At 33.7% G+C, this 19,247-nt stretch overlaps 1 protein-coding gene across 1 annotated transcript; it reads left to right on the forward strand.

Moving 5' to 3' along the window:
• Positions 1-3,735: 3,735 nt before the first annotated feature.
• On the forward strand, positions 3,736-17,812 carry LOC134246221 (TAF6-like RNA polymerase II p300/CBP-associated factor-associated factor 65 kDa subunit 6L). Its single transcript, XM_062728540.1, has 11 exons — positions 3,736-3,928; positions 5,537-5,623; positions 5,824-5,974; positions 6,714-6,764; positions 7,098-7,192; positions 7,340-7,417; positions 12,251-12,352; positions 12,707-12,831; positions 15,637-15,769; positions 16,174-16,302; positions 16,458-17,812. The coding sequence occupies exons 1-11, from the start codon at positions 3,752-3,754 to the stop codon at positions 17,769-17,771; spliced, it is 2,442 nt and encodes an 813-aa protein (XP_062584524.1). The 5' UTR covers positions 3,736-3,751; the 3' UTR covers positions 17,772-17,812.
• Positions 17,813-19,247: the final 1,435 nt, after the last annotated feature.

A 19,247-nucleotide genomic window follows, 5' to 3' on the forward strand; every position in this document is an offset into this window, starting at 1 on the left:
TCCTCAAATCCCTTGATAAACATTAAAAAAATGCTTGTCTGTATATGAAAAAAGCACATAAATAAAACTTAAACTTTATTCGCTTCTCTCTTGAAAAGGTCAAGGAAGTTTTTCTTTTCAAAAAATACAGTGATGTGCATGCATAACATTATGAAAAACTTGTATTACTAAGAAATACAGAAGATCAATGAAATAAATCTTCCAAAGGGAGACTAAATCAACTACAAAATGTGCATTAAGGGCATGTCTACCATGGTTAACGTACCTAAAAATTACAGGCCTCCTGTATTAGGCTCAGTTTTGTGAGTTTTTCCAATAATCCCAAATAAAGTGTGCACTCTGTACAACATGTACAGTGTAGAAAAACTCACACAGGAGGAAGTTTTACTCTAAATATTACATTTCCACTTAATATGACAACACTATGCACAGGAAGATAGTGTTATACACAGATTAAGAATAATAAATACCTTGTACTCAAGGAAACTGGGTGACCAACTTTTTGGAAACAGGACATAAATCTATTATGTTTTAAAAGCTATAAAATTTGCTATTTCAAATGTACAAATGCATGGCTTTCTTTACAGTCGAGCAAGCATCATTTAAAAAAAAAATTGATGTATCCTACCTGATTATGCTAAATAACTTTCTCTAAAAGTGCCTAGACATGAACGATAAATTTTATGCTGGTTTAATGCTTGCAGCACTATCAATGTGTAAAAAAAAAAAAAAATGATGCCTCTGCATCAATACATTGCACAATTTATTTCATGGCAAACACAGCCACTGGAGTACTGGAATGTTCACTACTGCACTTCTAGCCTCTAACTACGCACATGTTCAAGATTGTAAACAAGCATGTTGTTTTTTATTGTGTGTGTGACCTATACTTGTGTGTGTTTGTTTACAGCACTTAAATTACAATGTAATGCGAAGAATAACCTTCGGAGTGTCACGTGTTTATCAACAGCTGTAAACACATTTAAAAATAGATTGGGCTTTTTAAATCAAGAAAAACATATTTTGTTTTTAAATTTTAAAAGATTATAATATTGGGTAAACATGTATCAAAGTTCCCTATAAAATTTCAATATGAATTCGTTTATAAATATGTCACAGAGTAATAATTATTTATTTTTTGTTTTTTAATAAATAATATTTAGAATTATTTAGTTACTTTGTACAGCTAGTCTTCATTAGCAGATATAGCTAATTTAAAAATTAAAATGAAATTTTGAAAGAAATCAAGGAAGAAATTTAAGTATTTTACACATTTTATATTTGAAAAGCCATAACTTTACATGAAGCATCAGTGTTTCATGCATTCAACATGTTCAGGAGAAACCTTTGGACCCTTTGAACATGTATAGTACATTGCATACCAATGTTGTCTGTTTTTTTCTGGCATTTTAATTTCACAAATACATGACTTTGTAGTCAGGTATCCATTCTGACAAGTATATATTTTAAAATTATATCATTTCATAAAAACAATAAATTAACATGTTTTTCTTAAAACAACTTAATAAGATAGAGCAAATTTAATGTATTAGGCCATCTTAAACAAAATGTTTGTTTGCCCTATTCTGACCGATTGGCTAAAAATGACCCAACTCAAACTTATATTTAACCTCCAATAAAATGATATTTGTTTTGTTTTCTTGAATTTTCCTAATCCTTATACATTTAATCATATAATTTATTAAATTAATATTAAATTAAATTATATTAAATTTTCTGAGAAAAAAGTTTCCAACTTACCTACCAACCCAATCTTTTAAACCTGAGTTAGTAGAGGGCAAGCAAATACGATGGTCAAATTTTTGTATCAGATAAAACGAAATTCTGTTATTTTCTTATCAGAATATCAGGTGAAATTATCCATAAATATATAAGAAATGGTTTTGTGCTCTGATATTACATTGAAATAGCCGAAATATTCGTTTAACCGCTATCCGATTAAGTGGAAGCCACTGTATTACTTTATTAAAGATAATCTAAATCTGGCTACTTTAGATAATACATGTATATTAAAAAAACTTAAAATATATATTATACCTTTAAAGTCTTTCCTTAGACTGTTTATACTTTGGGTGTAATATTTTAAAAAAAACAACACATAAAATAATTAATAAAAGCTAGTATATGTATCTCTGTTCTATTAAAATATCATCCATGTAATAAGCAACTGGAATGGATATTTGTGGACATTAATGAATTATAAAAAACACACTGTTCTAAAGATTTAAAAAAAATTTAAGTAACCTCTAATCCTCCATAGTGTCCAATCAAGAATTTATATGTAGACTAATTTGTTTATGTTAATTGTTTATAAATGTGTATAGTAAAATTAGGCTTGTTCATAATGGGAAGCTACACAGTATGCCACCGGGACACCACAAAAGTTTTTGAAAGTTTGTTTTTTGTATCCAAAGCAACACCATTCATCGAAATCAAACACTGATCATGCACAGAATTATGGATCATAGTTTTATTGAAATCATACCAAAACTGTAGGTAGAATAATGTTTTGAAAATTTTTTTCAGACACTTCACTATCTCTTATTTCATTTTTCTGGCTCTGACCGGTTGAGCTAAAAATAACTGCAGAACTTTGTTCTTGAGGGAAAAAAAACATTGACAGAACAGAGAGCTACAGTGCCAACCATTTAAAAAAGTGTATATTTATTGCACACAAAAAGTATGCTGTCTCTTGATTTATGATTTAATTTAAAAATCTAAAAGAAACTGTCTATATAAGTATTTAATTGTATTTTCATAAAAGCATTGACAACAGCAAGTTTAACTTTAAGTTATGTCAATTTAATATTTTATCCATATCATCTATCCCTAAACTATACATGATTATTTTCACTTGTCAGCTATTTTTTTTTTTATAAATCTGTATTTCAAAAGGTTTACCAAGACATGCAATATTCTACATTTGCCCTAATGCACTAACATAGAGATAATGGTAGTGCAATAAGTTATGCAATTACATCTTTTTTACATAATTTATGCAGAATTTTAACAAAAACAATTTGCTTTCATTCATTGCTTTACAACTTGCATCAATTGAACGCTTGAATAAAATGAAATTAAAAGAAAGAAAATTAAAGCTGTAGCCTAAACAGTGTTTCAGTATTTTTTTTAGTTACCGATGGGTAATTAGTCTATCCAAGAGCAGTTAAGTTGTTTATCACGTTGGATTTGCATGGTATGCATTTTAGCTCATTTTACTGGCTATATTCTAAATAATGGTTAATGTTTTAATTTTGGTGATATCAATTTATAATATACTCTTTTTGCCATGCAAAGTATGAAATAAATTATGCAAAGAAGATTATTTTTACCTTGAGGAGAACGTGTGCGTCTGCAGATTTTGAACCGGAAGTTGATTTATGATGCTACAATGAAGAATCGGATGTACGATCTAACAATATTTCATTTCTTAGTCTCTTCTTTCTTCTTATTATTCAGACGCTTCAACTGTATGCCGACATTGATTATCGACATGACTTATTTCTTCTGTGAACAACCATAGTGGCACTATCTTCATTTTCATTCTGGCAAGTCGTGTATCATAAAACTCATAACGCTTTTACCAGAATTGCCTCTGCTTTTGTTTTAGCTTTAAACATATATCCATTAATGATTTAACTTCAAGATGTATTTGGAAACTTTTTTGTCCAATCTAAAATTTGAAGGCATTGTTCTCTTTTGTTTCACTTTCAGTACTGTATTATAAGAAATGGCTGAGGTGAAGGAGGAGAAGAAAACATCAGTTTTTGATGACAAAAGATATGCTGTCATCACCAGGGAAAGCATCAAGATCATGGCTGAATCTGTTGGATTCAGTGAACTTTGTGATGATGCAGCAGCCATGCTTTGTGAAGATGTTTCCTACAGGTTAAAAGAGGCTACACAGGTATTTAAAACAGAAATCTATGCAATCCGTTTGAAGTGTGGCGGTCAGCCAGGTTCGATCGCCGGTGGCCAGATAGCTCAATCAGTAGACCACCTGATGGAGATTCAGGGGGCCCGGGCACAGGCACTTGTTTTGTATACAGGGAACCCCCTACTTATATTTACCACAAGATACCTAACTAAATTTCAGAGACCAGAGACTTCCGAGTATTCATGCCGAGGTCTCTGGTTTTATCTTACATCTATAACCCCAACCGGAAGTAAATGTATCTAGCCCTCTGATTCTAAGGGACATGTCTGTATCAGAATGTCAGTCATGTGCCTATACAGACAATAGGAGATCCTTGGTTTGTTGGCATTTATATCCAGTATAATAAAAAATGCTAACTGAAACCTGTTTATTTTACTGTTAATATCCAAGTACAGTGTATAACCAATCGGCAGATGGTCTATATTTCAAACCTATTCTACAGATAGAATTTTGAAATATCTAGTCATTCTGACTTCAAATTTGAAAGTAGAATTACACATTTTTAGCTCACCTCGACGAAGTCAAGATGAGCGTATGCTATACCCCTGGCGTTGGCGTTGGTGTTGGCGCCCAGGTTAAAGTTTTAGGAGCAAGTCCATTCCCAAGTAACTATAAGCCCTATCTGAACCAAACTTGCATGCATAATGCATCTAGGGATGGACACTACCAGACTTGCTTCGGATGCTGGATCTGACCTACATTTTCCAGAAGAGTGACCAGGTTAAAGTTTTTGGAGCAGGTCCATTCCCAAAGAACTATAAGCCCTACCTGGACCAAACTTGCATGGATGATGCATCTAGGGATGAACACTACCAGACTTGCTTCGGATGCTGGATCTGACCTACATTTTCCAGTTGAGTACCCAGGTTAAAGTTTTTGGAGCAGGTCCATTCCAAAGGAACTATAAGGCCTACCTGAACCAAACTTGCATGGATGATGCATCTAGGGATGGACACTACCAGCTTGCTTCGGATGCTAGATCTGACCTACATTTTCATTCCCAAGTAACTATAAGCCCTATCTGAACCAAACTTGCATGGATGATGCATCTAGGGATGGACACTACCAGACTTGCTTCGGATGCTGGATCTGACTTACATTTTCATTCCCAAGTAATTATAAGCCCTACCCGGACCAAACTTGCATGGATGATGCATCTAGGAATGGACACTACCAGGCTTGCTTCGGATGCTGGATCTGACCTATATTTTTCCCAAACAAGAGACCAGGTTAGTTTTTGGAACAGATCAATCCCAATGAACTCGAAGTTCTTGATATTTACAGTATTATCAAAATTATGAATAATTATTTACACTATACATGTTTTTCATGCTACATGTGTAGAAATGTGTATATGCCATGTAAGGGGTTAAACAGAACTTGAAGGAATATTGTTGTTGGGATAAATACCAACTATTAAGAAAATATGATGTGAGATTTGCATTATTTACACTGATAACATTCGTCGAGGTAATCTTTGATTACCTATGTTTATGTATTTCTACTTGTAAACAAAAAGTATGAGTTATGTGAGATTTTTTTTTTTTTAAGTTTTTATTTTTTAGTTTTGTTCTCCAGAACTCTATCCAGTATATGAAGCATGCAAGGAGGAAAAGACTGACAACAGAGGATTTCAACAAAGCTTTGAAAAGGAGCAGTGTGCAGGTAAAATAACATGCTCCGTAAACTGAAATTTAAAATACAGAGGGTGGATCAAACATTTTAAAGTCATTGAAGGTATTTTTTATATACAATAACATGCTCCATAAACTGAAAATAAAAATACTGAGGGGGGATCAAACATTTGAAATTTATTGAACATGTTGAAGCTAATTTCAATATTTTTAAAAATATTTTCTTTTTAGCCAATAAGTGGACACAGATGCCAGGATGGGACGAGTTTTCGACCGACAAAAGAAGGGGAGATATTTTTCACTGATGAGGAAGAGATGGACCTGGGGGATGTAGGACTTCAGGACTGTACTCCGTGTGAACAGGGGGAGACCTCTATTAAAGGTACAGCATTCACTTCAGTTTCAAAATTAGGGCTTCCAAAAAGATTAGAAACAGTTGGTACTAGTATGTGAAAAGGAGGTACCTTTTGGAAGCATTTTAAAGAAATGTGTAACTGAATTTTTGGAAATCAAATATTTTTTGCTGTCGGGTACTGGCAGATTTTGAAAAGTTTGCAGAATTATTGATACATGTAATTCATGTATTGAAGGTTGTGCTGTGCTGGGTTCAAGATCTTTGAAGTTAACACAGCTGCTAGGCTAGATATCCAAGTCAGTTGAAAACACTGATGAGTTAAATTAGCATTTGTTAATCCTAAGTAGTGGCTAGGCTAGCATACTTCTCAAATTTGTAAATCTATGCAGACTTGGTACTACATGTAGCTGTTACAATCTTTAACATATATGTAGCCTTGGAAGCTGCTAAAACATCCACATAATTTAGAAGTATACATTTGTAAATCAATTTGAAATTTATCTGCTACATGTACAAGATTAAAATGTTTAAATCTCTCTCTCTCTCTCTCTCTCTCTCTCTCTCTCTCTCTAAATAGTAAAGCTAGATTCTTTAAGTATGTATATGGAGACACAAGGAACTTATGACATGTTTTATTATCATTGAAACACATTACATAACAATTTCATCTAAGCTTCATCCAAAATTAGCTTTTGATATAGATGTGGTGTAATATTAATCATCATGATTATCCTCTTTTCTGTCAATTTTTTTTTTTATTTTCTAGCTCAGTGGTTGGCTGTAGAAGGCATATCAAAGTCAGCATCACATTCTCAAGGTTAGTCCATCATATCAAATATCTTTTTATACATTTAACATTTAAGCCTGAAGATACTAAGGTACACATATTTACCTGAAAGTTTTAAGGTTAGTGTATTCCATCATTAGAAATTATTATCTCAGTCAAATTTTGAAGGGAATTTAGGTCACAATATTGAAGACTGCAAATATGCAGATAATTTTCTTGAGCAGAGATCTAACTAGTTAGAGCTTAAACTCGTACGGAAGAAGATTTGATCCACAGATAAACTTTCTCATTCATTCTCACAATGCTGCTTATACATTAGAGTGCTAGATTATTCCTGTTTTTTTTTTTTTTTTGGATGTACAGGAAAGAATATAAAACAAGAAAATAATGATGTACTGCAGAAATACTTTGATAGTATTACAAAGGCAGTGCTGGGGAGTAATCAGAAATTAATGAAGGTTAGTATCGCTTGAAAATTTTATAATATTGAAATACTGAGTATTCAAGTTCTAGCTTTATTATAATTTTTCTATTCCAGTGTAAGATTAAATCTAAGGTTAGATAGAAAAATGGAAAATTATTTTTAAAAAATATTTTTATTATAGGCAGCTCTTCAGGACCTACGAACAAATCCCAACATCACTTCATTACTGCCATGCTTTGTCAACTTCATCTCTGCAGGGGTTTGTATATGTGACGCGCCAAGCAAAAACCTCCCTTATCTCTATTATGACGTAACGTCAGAAGACGCGTCTAAAGTCAACAAGGTAAATTCGACGTAAAAACGCCTCCTTGAGAGAAACTCTCGATCCCAGTAGAACAAGAGGATGTTGTTTTATTTATATGCTAAGACAGATTCTTGGGTGTTATTTGATGTAGTTTATTCAGTACAAACTTAGTCTCCGTCAAGTGTCTGTGTGAACTTTCCTTTTCACAATTAATTAAGTGTGTATTTTTTAAAGATTTCCAGTGGTGGCTGAAAAATTCCCGTAAGGCCGTTTTTAAAATGAAGTTTGTTTGCCTTCTCCCTCTTAGTGTTAAAAAATTGCATCGATAGGTAATTCGAATTTTTTTTGTCGGACATTTTCGGTGTTGAAAAAGATTGAAGGCATTTCTGAAATAAAAAAGAAAGTTGTTGATAGGATGAGAAAATTCCGGAATGAATAATTTGGAAGTTTTAAAAAGATTTTGGTTGATTCATTTTAAAAGGTCAAACAAACAAGTTTTTAAAGATAGTTTTTATTAAATTTAATGCCCAGCTGTTTCATCGTGATGCACATGCAAGAAAAATTTAACAGGAGCATTAAACTAAGTTATTTTTTTTCAAATAACGATGCAATGAAAATTGACCTGGTTTTACTTCTCTTATATCTATGGAATGAATTAAATAGCTACCCAATTTATACGGTATAAACTGAGTTGGGACAGTTAACGCTGTCGTTTATATAAATAATACGTGAACTATTATTGATAAATAGTTAAGTTTAATTTAAAAAAAAAAAAAAATAGATACGACAAAGAGTATTTGATTTGGACACTTCTTTCGGAATATGTTTTAGCTGTTGATTTAAAATGAATATTTTGAAGAAAGACCTGTTGAGCTTCTCAATTTATTTTATTGTTGGACACCTTCTCATGTTGTACAAAAAATGTAGGACCCCCCCACCCTTTCTCCTGTGTCACGTGTCTGCTCTATTTCTTTGGATACTTCTTGAAATTTGTCTTGAATATACGGATGCTTGCATACGTTGTAAGTTACGGTCCCACTATCTAAGATATTTTATGATTGAAAATTAAACAGATTGAACATATGTTTATCGACCTTTTCTTAATATGTTAGATGAAGTTATACAATGTACACAATACACCGAATGTAAAAATCGCAAACATGATACATCGCTTAAAATATTATGATTAATAGAAATTGTTACAAGTTCATACGAATCGTTTGAACACTTTTAAAACATTCCAACTTATTACTATTTTGTGCATGGTTTATCTACATGTACTAAATAAGACTCTGAAGTTCTGGATTCCTGAAAACAATATAATTTCGATCATTTATAAAATCGCTGAATCAGGCTGTTGTATGTAGTAACTACATGTAGTAACGTCTCCATTGCTCATTCAGCTCTCTTAACTTAAAACATCAATGCAGTATGAAAGTATACATTAAACGTTTTAGAGGTTAAAGACTTTCTTTTTCCCCGACAAAGACTTTACTACAAACATTTCATGATTTAACATCTACCTTGGGAAATAATAATCTTGTTTCCTTCTGTTGAATCGCAATTAAATGAATATGTATAAATTTTATGTGTTGCAAATTATGAAAATTTGCTACCAATTACACATAATTTATTAAAAGTATACATGTAAAAAAAAACTTTAACAATGTCAATAAATTTTTCCTGCAAAAGTTGTATTGAACATGCGTACATGTACATGTATGGGCAGTTTAATGCAAAATTAGTACAATACAAATCTGCACAAAATATGTTAATCCGTGGTAATATGCCTATATTTGTTCAAGATATATGGAAGTTGGAGGATATATTAATATCTGAATATATTTTACTTAAGTCAATGATCAAAACGCTCTATATTCTATGATAAAGGATTTATCGAACAAAAAAATACATGTTGGTCGGCTTGAATATTGCGTGCTTGATCAACTAACCCATTAAATATATTCATACAGCTTCTCGTGTATCAAAAAAATGTATATAAATTACAACAATTAGTTATTTTTTATAAAAAAAAAATAACAAAAGTTAAAGCTTAAGATTGTACATGTGTGCTTTGTTCTTGTTTAATTAATCCAGGAAATCAATTACGCGTGAATGTCCATAGCTGAGACACCCCCCCCCCCTTCTCTTTTACAATGATCGAAGAATATAAAGAATGTTTTACCCGTTTTCTTACTTTCTGTTGCTATTTTTAACATGCGTGTTTTAACGTATACTAAAATGCAACTAGGATTTAATATGATTAAAACAAATCATAATGTGTGCATGTACTTTCTCAGGAAGGTAACAGTGAAGTATATGCCTTATATTCTATGTCTAGAAATGAAGTTGTGGAGTGTACATGTCACTTGTGGGATTCATATTTATTCTGGTATTGTATTTTGCTTTTCGGCTTATATACAATGACCGGTTCAAAATTAATTCATGATTTAACTTCATACATATAAATTGCAGATTTTTATGCACCCGAATTTTTTTTCGGGGCGCATATTGTTTTTGTCCTGTCTGTCTGTTTGTCTGTTTATCTGTTTGTCTGTCTGTTATCAACTTTAACCTTCGCCATAACTTTTGAACCGTAAGAGATAGAGACTTCATATTTGGTATGCATACTCCACTAATTAAACACTTTCAACTGACACCAAGGTCAATGACCTTGGGACCTTGACTTTGACCTTTATGCTAAAAATATCTTTTTCGAACTTTCGCCATAACTTTTGAACCGTGAGAGATAGAGACTTCATATTTGGTATGCATTCTCCACTAATTAACCACTTTCAACGGACACCAAGGTCAATGACCTTCTGACCTTTACTGTGACCTATATGGTAAAAAGAGCTTTTTTTCAAATTTTCGCCATAACTTTTGAACCGTGAGAGATAGAGACTTCATATTTGGTATGCATACACCTTTAACTGACACCAAGGACAACGTGTGACCTTGACTGAGACCCATTTGCTAAAAAATGCTTTTTTGAACTTTGTTGCCGCCGGGCGCATAGTGTTTCACAAACACATCTTGTTTTCATTTAACACGATTTAAAAATACCTATATTTTATAGAGTGGGGATGGGTGTTACATTCTGATTCACTGAAAAGTATGCAGACGCATTTAGTTACGAAAATAATTCTAAATATATAAATATATTTATTTTCAATAATTTAAACATAAATATAAAATAGGAAACGGAAGGCCAGGAAAAATGAATCAAATGTTAAAAAATTACCAAGAAATAATGATTGAACACTTTAACATTTGATGCACCTTATCTTTATTGATTTGATTTAAACACGCATTTATTGAATTATACAAACGGATCGGAAACAAGTTTGACAACTTTCAAGTTCTTCTTGTGAAACCAAAGACTCATTTCATAACAACACCTGAAGAAAAAAAGGATCAAACTCTACTACAAGAAACAAATACAATTTATTCTTGGGTGGAGAATATCTTTCAATAAGCCAAAAAGTCTTCAGTATAAAAACATTCGAAACTAACACATGTAAACAGTTAACTTGTGGTAAAAGAAATGTTATTTTTCCTTTAGATAGAAAAAAAACCTGTCACACTCTTTAAAATTTCAGGTATTTAAAACATGAACTTTGAAAATACGTTCTGTCTATTCTGTGTATCTGTGTATTGTATTTACTTTTAATGCCCGGGGAGGGGGGGGGGTAATGACTGTCTCGAACTTTTTAAAAAATAAATAATTTGATAGAGTAACAGTGACAATTAAGTACATCTGCTTAATTGGGATTGAACCCGAGGCCTCTGTACTGAATAAGCTTAAGGGTTAACCCACTAGCCCAAGCTAGTAGGAAATCGTACATGTGTCGTTTGAACTACCACAATAGTATTTTTTTTTATCCAAATGTTGCTTACTTTTACTATTGCAGTGATGTAGATTTCTGCCATTTTACTGCATTGAAAAGCCATAAATTGAAAACTCTCCCAGAGAAAGAGAAGATTTTTGATGTTGTCTTAATGAGTTTTGTTTTTTCCCTCGACGATCATTCCCCACCCCCCACCCCCCCAGTCTTTCGTTTCTGAAAGATATACTTTAGAATGTTTATTTTCTATTATTACGATGAAAAATCTTAATTGTTGATACTTTAAGGGAATCAAATCAGAAGTTTGATAATCTAAATATCATCAAATTATTATATAGCTTTGCGTCATTTACGATTTTAGGTTATGAAAATTCAAGCAGTTACACACGTGTACACTGTACGTCACATAAATATTCCGTCTTTGTCGTGCGATATTTTATACATTTAAACACAGAAATATATGTCATGTTATACATCAAACGAAAGAGAAAGAAAAACTCTACAAGAATCAATGAAAAACTAAAAATGTCAAAATTCTTCGTTAAGGGAGGTTTTTGCTTGGCGCGTCACATATATTGATATTTTTTATAACTGTACATGCTTTATACCAGAATTTTTTTTTATGAAAAACTGAATGATAAATGATTTGAGAAGCATGTTATCTAATGAAAAAATAATACTCTCCACAAAATTTTACTGCATAAGTTGTAATTATAAAGCAAATAAGCAAGATCTGCAATTAACAATTATTGATGCCTTTGCATAGTCATTTTTGATATTAAGAAAATTTTTTGAACAATGCGAGTATTTTCTTTCTTAGCATAGAGTAATTTCCTATTTAAAAGAAGGAATAGAATATTTTGTAGCTCTATACAACTTTAAACTTTATTGACCTAAATTTGACTTATCTTTTATAACATTCAATGATGCCTTCAAACAGGTGAAGACAGTCAGCCATGATGTCTCTCAGATGTTTCGCCTGTTGTACACGGTGAATGCACTGATCAGTAATTCTAACCTCTACCTTGAACCTCAGCCTTATGTAAGTCAAAAAAAAGTTTATAAAAATATTTATTGCATTTTGCTGCAATAATGTAGCCTTCTCCGAATTTTCAATATGATGTTTCCTGGAGAATCATTCTAGCATCTGCACCATAACGATGATCCTTATGAGTTTACATTATTGCAGTTTCATTTTATATATGATGGGGATATTACAAGTGAGCATTGACTCACAGACTTCCTCTTTAATCTGTAGGAAATACCACCCAAGATGTATTTCAATCTGATTAAAATCAGCTGTTCTGATGTGCTAGGCGGTAGCTTATTAGAACAGCTGATTTTAATCAGATTGGATGTAGTTGTACCACAACTTTGATGTTAACTTTCTTTGCAGTTGAACCATTTGGTCCAGGGAGTCAGTTACTGTCTTTTGGAGTCATTAGCAGCCTCCATCAACCCCTCCAATGACCACTGGACATTAAGAGATTACGCTGCGAGGGTGTTGGCACAGATCGTACAGTATGCTTCAGTGTTTGCTATTTCTTTACCTGTGATATACATTTTAAGCTAGAAATGGTCCTTTTATATTAAATACAGTGGACCCTCATTTATCCGGACGCTTTGGTTCCCAGTCAATTTGTCCGGATATGTGAAGCATCCGGATATCCGAATCACCAGTTAAACAAGACAGATTAACATTTTAAAATATATATTGAAGCATAGTCAAAAGTATATATTATAGTCAAAAGAAATTTATTTGTGTATGTTTAGATATGACGGTGTTAATTGTCAAGAATACATTTTTAGCTCACCTGAGCCGAAGGCTCAAGTGAGCTTTTCTGATCACATTTTGTCCGTCGTCCGTCCATCCGTCTGTCCGTCCGTCCGTCTGTCCGTCTGTAAACTTTTCACATTTTCGACTTCTTCTCAAGAACCGCTGGGCCAATTTTGACCAAACTTGGTACAAAGCATCCTTGGGTGAAGGGAAATTTAAGTTGTTAAAATGAAGGGACATATCCCCTCGCAAGGGGAGATAATCAAGAAAAGAGAAAAATAGGGTTGGGTCATTAAAAAATCTTCTTCTCAAGAACCACTGGGCCAGTAAAGCTGAAACTTATGTGGAAGCATCCTGGGGTAGTGTAGATTCTAAATTGTTCAAATCATGACCCCCGGGGGAAGGGCGGGGCCACAATGGGGAATCAAAGTTTTATATAGAAATATATAGGAAAAATCTTTGAAAATCTTCTTCTCAAGAACCACTGGGCCAGAAAAGCTGAAACTTATGTGGAAGCATCCTGGTATAGTGTAGATTCTAAATTGTTCATATCATGACCCCCGGGAGAAGGGCTGGGCCACAATGGGGTATCAAAGTTTTACATAGAAATATATAGGAAAAATCTTTGAAAATCTTCTTCTCAAGAACCACTGGGCCAGAAAAAGTGAAGCTTATGTGGAAGCATTCTGGGGTAGTGTAGATTCTAAATTGTTCAAATCATGACCCCCCGGGGGAAGGTCGGGGCCACAATGGGGTATCAAAGTTTTACATAGAAATATATAGGAAAAATCTTTGAAAATCTTCTTCTCAAGAACCACTAGGCCAGAAAATCTGAAACTTATGTGGAAGCATCCTGGTGTAGTGTAGATTCTAAATTGTTCAAATCATGACCCCCGGGGGAAGGGCGGGGCCACAATGAGGTAACAAAGTTTTACATAGAAATATATAGGAAAAATCTTTGAAAATCTTCTTCTCAAGAACCACTGGGCCAGAAAAGCTGAAACTTATGTGGAAGCATCCTGGTATAATGTAGATTCTAAATTGTTCAAATAATGACCCCCGGGGGAAGGGCGGGGTCACAATGGGGAATCAAAGTTTTATATAGAAATATATAGGAAAAATCTTTGAAAATCTTCTTCTCAAGAACCACTGGGCCAGAAAAAGTGAAGCTTATGTGGAAGCATTCTGGGGTAGTGTAGATTCTAAATTGTTCAAATCATGACCCCCCGGGGGAAGGGTGGGGCCACAATGGGGTATCAAAGTTTTACATAGAAATATATAGGAAAAATCTTTGAAAATCTTCTTCTCAAGAACCACTGGGCCAGAAAAGCTGAAACTTATGTGGAAGCATCCTGGTATAATGTAGATTCTAAATTGTTCAAGTAATGACCCCCGGGGGAAGGGCGGGGCCACAATGGGGAATCAAAGTTTTATATAGAAATATATAGGAAAAATCTTTGAAAATCTTCTTCTCAAGAACCACTGGGCCACAAAAAGTGAAGCTTATGTGGAAGCTTTCTGGGGTAGTGTAAATTCTAAATTGTAGGAATCATGACCCCCGGGGGAAGGGTGGAGCCATTATAGGGGAATCAAAGTTTTACATAGAAATATATAGGAAAAATCTTTGAAAATCTTCTTCTCAGGAACCACTGGGCCAAAAAAGCTGAAACATATGTGCCCATGGAAGGATCATGGGGTAGTGTAGATTTCAAAATGTCTAAATTATGATCAGTGGGGTAGGGTGGGGATGCATTATGTATAACAAGGGGGAAATCTGGTAAAGAACAGAATAGTCAAAGCTTCTCAGGTGAGCAATGTGGCCCATGGGCCTCTTGTTTTGTTGTATTGTAAACAAGGGATGTGCGCTTTTATCGGTATACCGGTATATCAAGATTTTGTTGCGTGATACGTATCGTGATACTGAGACCTAAATACCGGTATTCAGGTACATATTATTAAGTCCAGAAATTATTCATTTATTTGTGTCATCTTTCAAATTACAATTATAGAAAGTCTACAAAATATTGTAAAAGGTGAAAAGAACAGCATCTTACCATCCAAACATGATTAATTCTATGTACATAAAAATTTCAAAAAGGTGAAAATTTGTTTTTCAAGCATATTTTTAAGAAAAATAATGACAATTCATTAAAAATCATTGTAAAATTTTACTTCAAAAATATCATGATATTATCGTGATATTTGGGGGAAACGTGATATATCGCGATACGAAATTTTTGGCGATACCCATCCCTATTGTAAACTAATTTTGATTTGCTTTGATTTAACTATTTTGATGATTTTTCTTCAAAGTTTGTCCCTAATTACTAATTTTCATGACCAAGGAAACACTTTGCATAAATACACATGTAAATAATTCTTTTGCGGTGTAAAATATCTGTGTGTAAATAAATGCAGATGAAAGTACATATGTAGGTGTACAGTATTTAAAATTGTTCTATGCCAAAAATCTGATTAAAAAACACAATAACATTTAAAAATTCTGCCAAACTTTTTATGTGAATTTTGAGAATACTTTTCTTAAACAGTACATGGTCAAGCCCGGTCAATCATCTGATGCACACAACTATAAGGAACCTAAAGGAAGTGTTGTGTGACCACGCCAAGCCTTTCTGTTGTCACTACGGAGCTGTCAGGGGTATACAGGCATTAGGACCACAGGTAAGACCAAGGGACCCTCAAGGAAGTAAAATAAAGACCCTAATGGGCATATCAATGATATTGTTAGAACCGCCTAAAATACTGAATCCCTCCCCCCTTCTGAATTTTTTTAAAAAAACTTAATCACTTAAAAAAGAATATATGAATTTCTAGCATATCATATCAAAATTCTGATTCTTGTACATGTACATTGTATCATTTTCCATTTACCACCATATTGGGAGATTATCCCTCTTCCACCTTTCAAATATCAAAATTTATAATATTATTACTGGTACTGTATAAATATTCTAGTAATTAATTTTCCTTTGATTTTAAGCTATCATGGCTAAGAAAATTTTCAGAAGGCAGATATTTGGAACTGCACATAGTAACACACACTAAATATTCCTTTTTCTCTCCAGGTGATAGATGACGTGTTAGTTCCTCAGATACCAGTGTACTGGCCTCACCTGTCCTCAGTCCTTGAGGACAACTCCTTCTCTAATGCCCTCACCAAGGCTGATGCATTCAAAGTTTATGGTGCTTTATTGGTAAATCTTTTTTTAATTTTTAAGAAAAAGAAATTGGTACAAAGAACTTAAGAAACTTATGTATCAAATGTCACTATAAATTTTTTTAATGTTTGTCCATGTGATCTATGCAGTAAAAAAATGTTCTCCATTTATTTAATGTTTTTGATTTGCAGTTAACTGTAGAATCCTTGATGAAAACACAAGTGAAACAGTATGAAGACCTGCTGAAAGAAAAATATGAGAAATTGGAATTGTCTGACCTTTTAAATCAAGAACCCATTGAAGATTCACCACAAAGTAACGACTTGATTGCAGATGTCCAGAGTACCATATCAAAATTATACAGTGACATGTATGAATATTTTGGTGACAGCTTATCAAAATTCATGCCTGACTTGAACGAAAAGTTTAATATTAAACAAAAAGTGTTTACTCCAAAATTGAGGGAAAAACTTGTATCTCTCTCTGATGCTGATGCTTCTAAAAGTGGAGAAGAATTATTAAAAGAATTCATGGAACAAGTGAAATTACAGCAACAGTTGGATAGAGAGAAGGCCGAAAAAGAAAGAATACAGCGTCTGATCAACGAAGAGAAACGGGCAAGAGATAGGAAGCACCAAGAGGAGCATCAAAGGTTAATGGAGGCTGGCAAGAAAAGACTGGAAGAAATAAGGCAAGCAGAGATTGAAAGAGAGAGGGAAGAAATGGAGAGGATAAATCATGAGACGAGGCGAAACAAGAAGGTAGCTGAAGAAAGAATCTCCAAGATGTTGAAAGAGGACAGTGATGACGATTTTGGCGAGGCAGAGGTTATTCCGTATAGACCTGTACGAAAGCGAACGAAGAGCCAGGTGCAGTATTATCCTGTGGAGTCCCCCGACAGTAATGAGGACGACCCTCCCTACTCCCTCCCTGGGACATCGAAAGGGGGCGAACATAAAAAGGGCATCAAACTGAAAATAATCACCCGCCCCGGTAAACTTCCTAATGTGAAAATAGAGGCCAAGTCCAAGGAGTCTAAAAAATCCTCTCCACATGGCTACCAGACAAAGGTGTCTCCACATCACAAGGAGCCTAAATACTCCCCCAAGTTATCCCCTCATTTTCATAGAGAGGCCAAAAGTTCCCCTCATTCATCGAGGGAATACAAGTCTTCCCCCCACACTCATAAAGACTCGCCCCACACTCATAAAGACTCCCCCTACTACTACGCCCACAAGGATTCTCCGGCCCGTGAACCAAAGTATTCCCATCACTCGAGTTTGCCGCAGGAGGCAGGGGAAACGAAACACGGCAAGAAAAGAAAAACAAGCCAGAAACGTAAAGACGAGTTTGAATTTGAGTCTGATCCTGAGGATTTCCCTCCCTTGTCATTTAAGCCCAGTTGTAATTCTTCAGAAGGGGAGAGCTCAGAAGGAACAGAGCTTAGGAAACCGATTAAAATGAAACTCAAGGTTAAAGACTCAAAAGAATTGTCTTCTGACTGAGATACATTAGGTGCATTATTTTGTCATGAGATTTTGAAGTGTGCTAAAAAAAATTAAATAATGTACATGACTTCATGAAGCAAATTAATATGGCAACAATGATAAAAAGCATTCACATTACTTAATTATATTCATAGGAAATGATTAAGTGTGCAAATTTATACATGTGTATATGTATACTATGTTTATAAATATATGTTGAACACAGACACACTGAACTTTGTTTCTATTCTTCCTTATATGATAGAAGTAATTATGAAAGAAATATAATATTGGACTTTTGCGAGAAGCCGTGACTTTTAATTCAACGGCTTACTTTTACACTAGGACAATTTATAGAAGCTCTTTTGAGATACATGTATAAATACTTAGCTTAAAAGATAATTCAAAGATAATAATGGGCAATTTCAAAGCACATATTTTAGTGTCAAGGAAGGAAATAGCAACACCCTATCCTAAGCACCCATCTATTCTCTGTGTCCAACTCCTACTTCGTTTTCCCTCTGGAATGTTTTTTGTTCCCCGCTTTCATTAAAGCGAGCTAGGCCATTAAATTTCTTTTGTCTGTTATTCTTATTTCATTTCATCAGAAAATTAAATTTAAAAGAGATACTAACTTCATGAATTTGTTATTCTACCTCCCATCTTTTCTTCTGTTGATTGTATATTGGTAAATGATGTTAGCACCCCTTACACAAAACCTATAACCTATAGTTTCTTTATTATCAATTTAATACATGTACCTCCCTACATAACACAAGTTTAAATGTCAAACTAAGCTGTTGACTGTAAAAGTCAGTGCTTCTCACGAAAGTCAAATACATGCAGCAAATGTATATGATGACAAAGTCCTATTTGACTAAGTATAGTGAGAAAACTAGTAACATATTATGAGTGTTTTCTCAATTTTTTATGCTGGTTTTTGTATGGACACATAATGATATCGTACTTTCTGCCCATCTGTCTGTAGACAATTGATTTTATGGTCCGTTGGGCTAGCCAGGAATGGAACACATTTATTCAAAGGCTGTAAACATTATTCAGGGTCAGAGAATCCACACATTTAGGTCAAATGCCAAAATTCTAAATCCAGCATGCTTTGTGTCTTGTTGCAACCTTATCCTAGTTTGCAAAATAAATTTTAGTTCATTTCAACAAATGATTTAGGTATATCCCCTATCTCTCAGCTGTGGAAAAAAAAATCCATTTTCTAAGTAATCATGAGTCGAAACATCTGTGGAACACAATGATTAAGGGAAATTTCTTCTTGGGATATGTATTACCAGCATTTCATTTATTTTGATGTCAAAGATAATTTAAAGGGGGAGGAATATATAACGATTTTGGGGCCATGGATATCAACTTAAATAGTTCAGTTGGTAGAGCACCAAAATGAGAGTCATTGATTGGTCCATTACATTTTTCGAATCTCCTTGAACACTATTTTAATTCCAGTAATTTCAAAATAAAATCTTA

This window comes from Saccostrea cucullata, unplaced genomic scaffold (genome assembly GCF_032062105.1).
Source record: "Saccostrea cucullata isolate Sc308-1 unplaced genomic scaffold, CSIRO_AGI_Scuc_v1 ctg205, whole genome shotgun sequence".
Classification (NCBI taxonomy): Eukaryota; Metazoa; Mollusca; class Bivalvia; order Ostreida; family Ostreidae; genus Saccostrea; species Saccostrea cuccullata.

Coding starts and splice junctions, on each gene's coding strand:
- LOC134246221 (XM_062728540.1), top strand. CDS start 3,752: ATGGCTGAGGTGAAGGAGGAGAAGAAAACATCAGTTTTTGATGACAAA. Junction 7,193..7,339: donor GTAATCAGAAATTAATGAAG/GTTAGTATCGCT, acceptor TTTTTATTATAG/GCAGCTCTTCAGGACCTACG. Junction 15,770..16,173: donor TACAGGCATTAGGACCACAG/GTAAGACCAAGG, acceptor TTTTCTCTCCAG/GTGATAGATGACGTGTTAGT.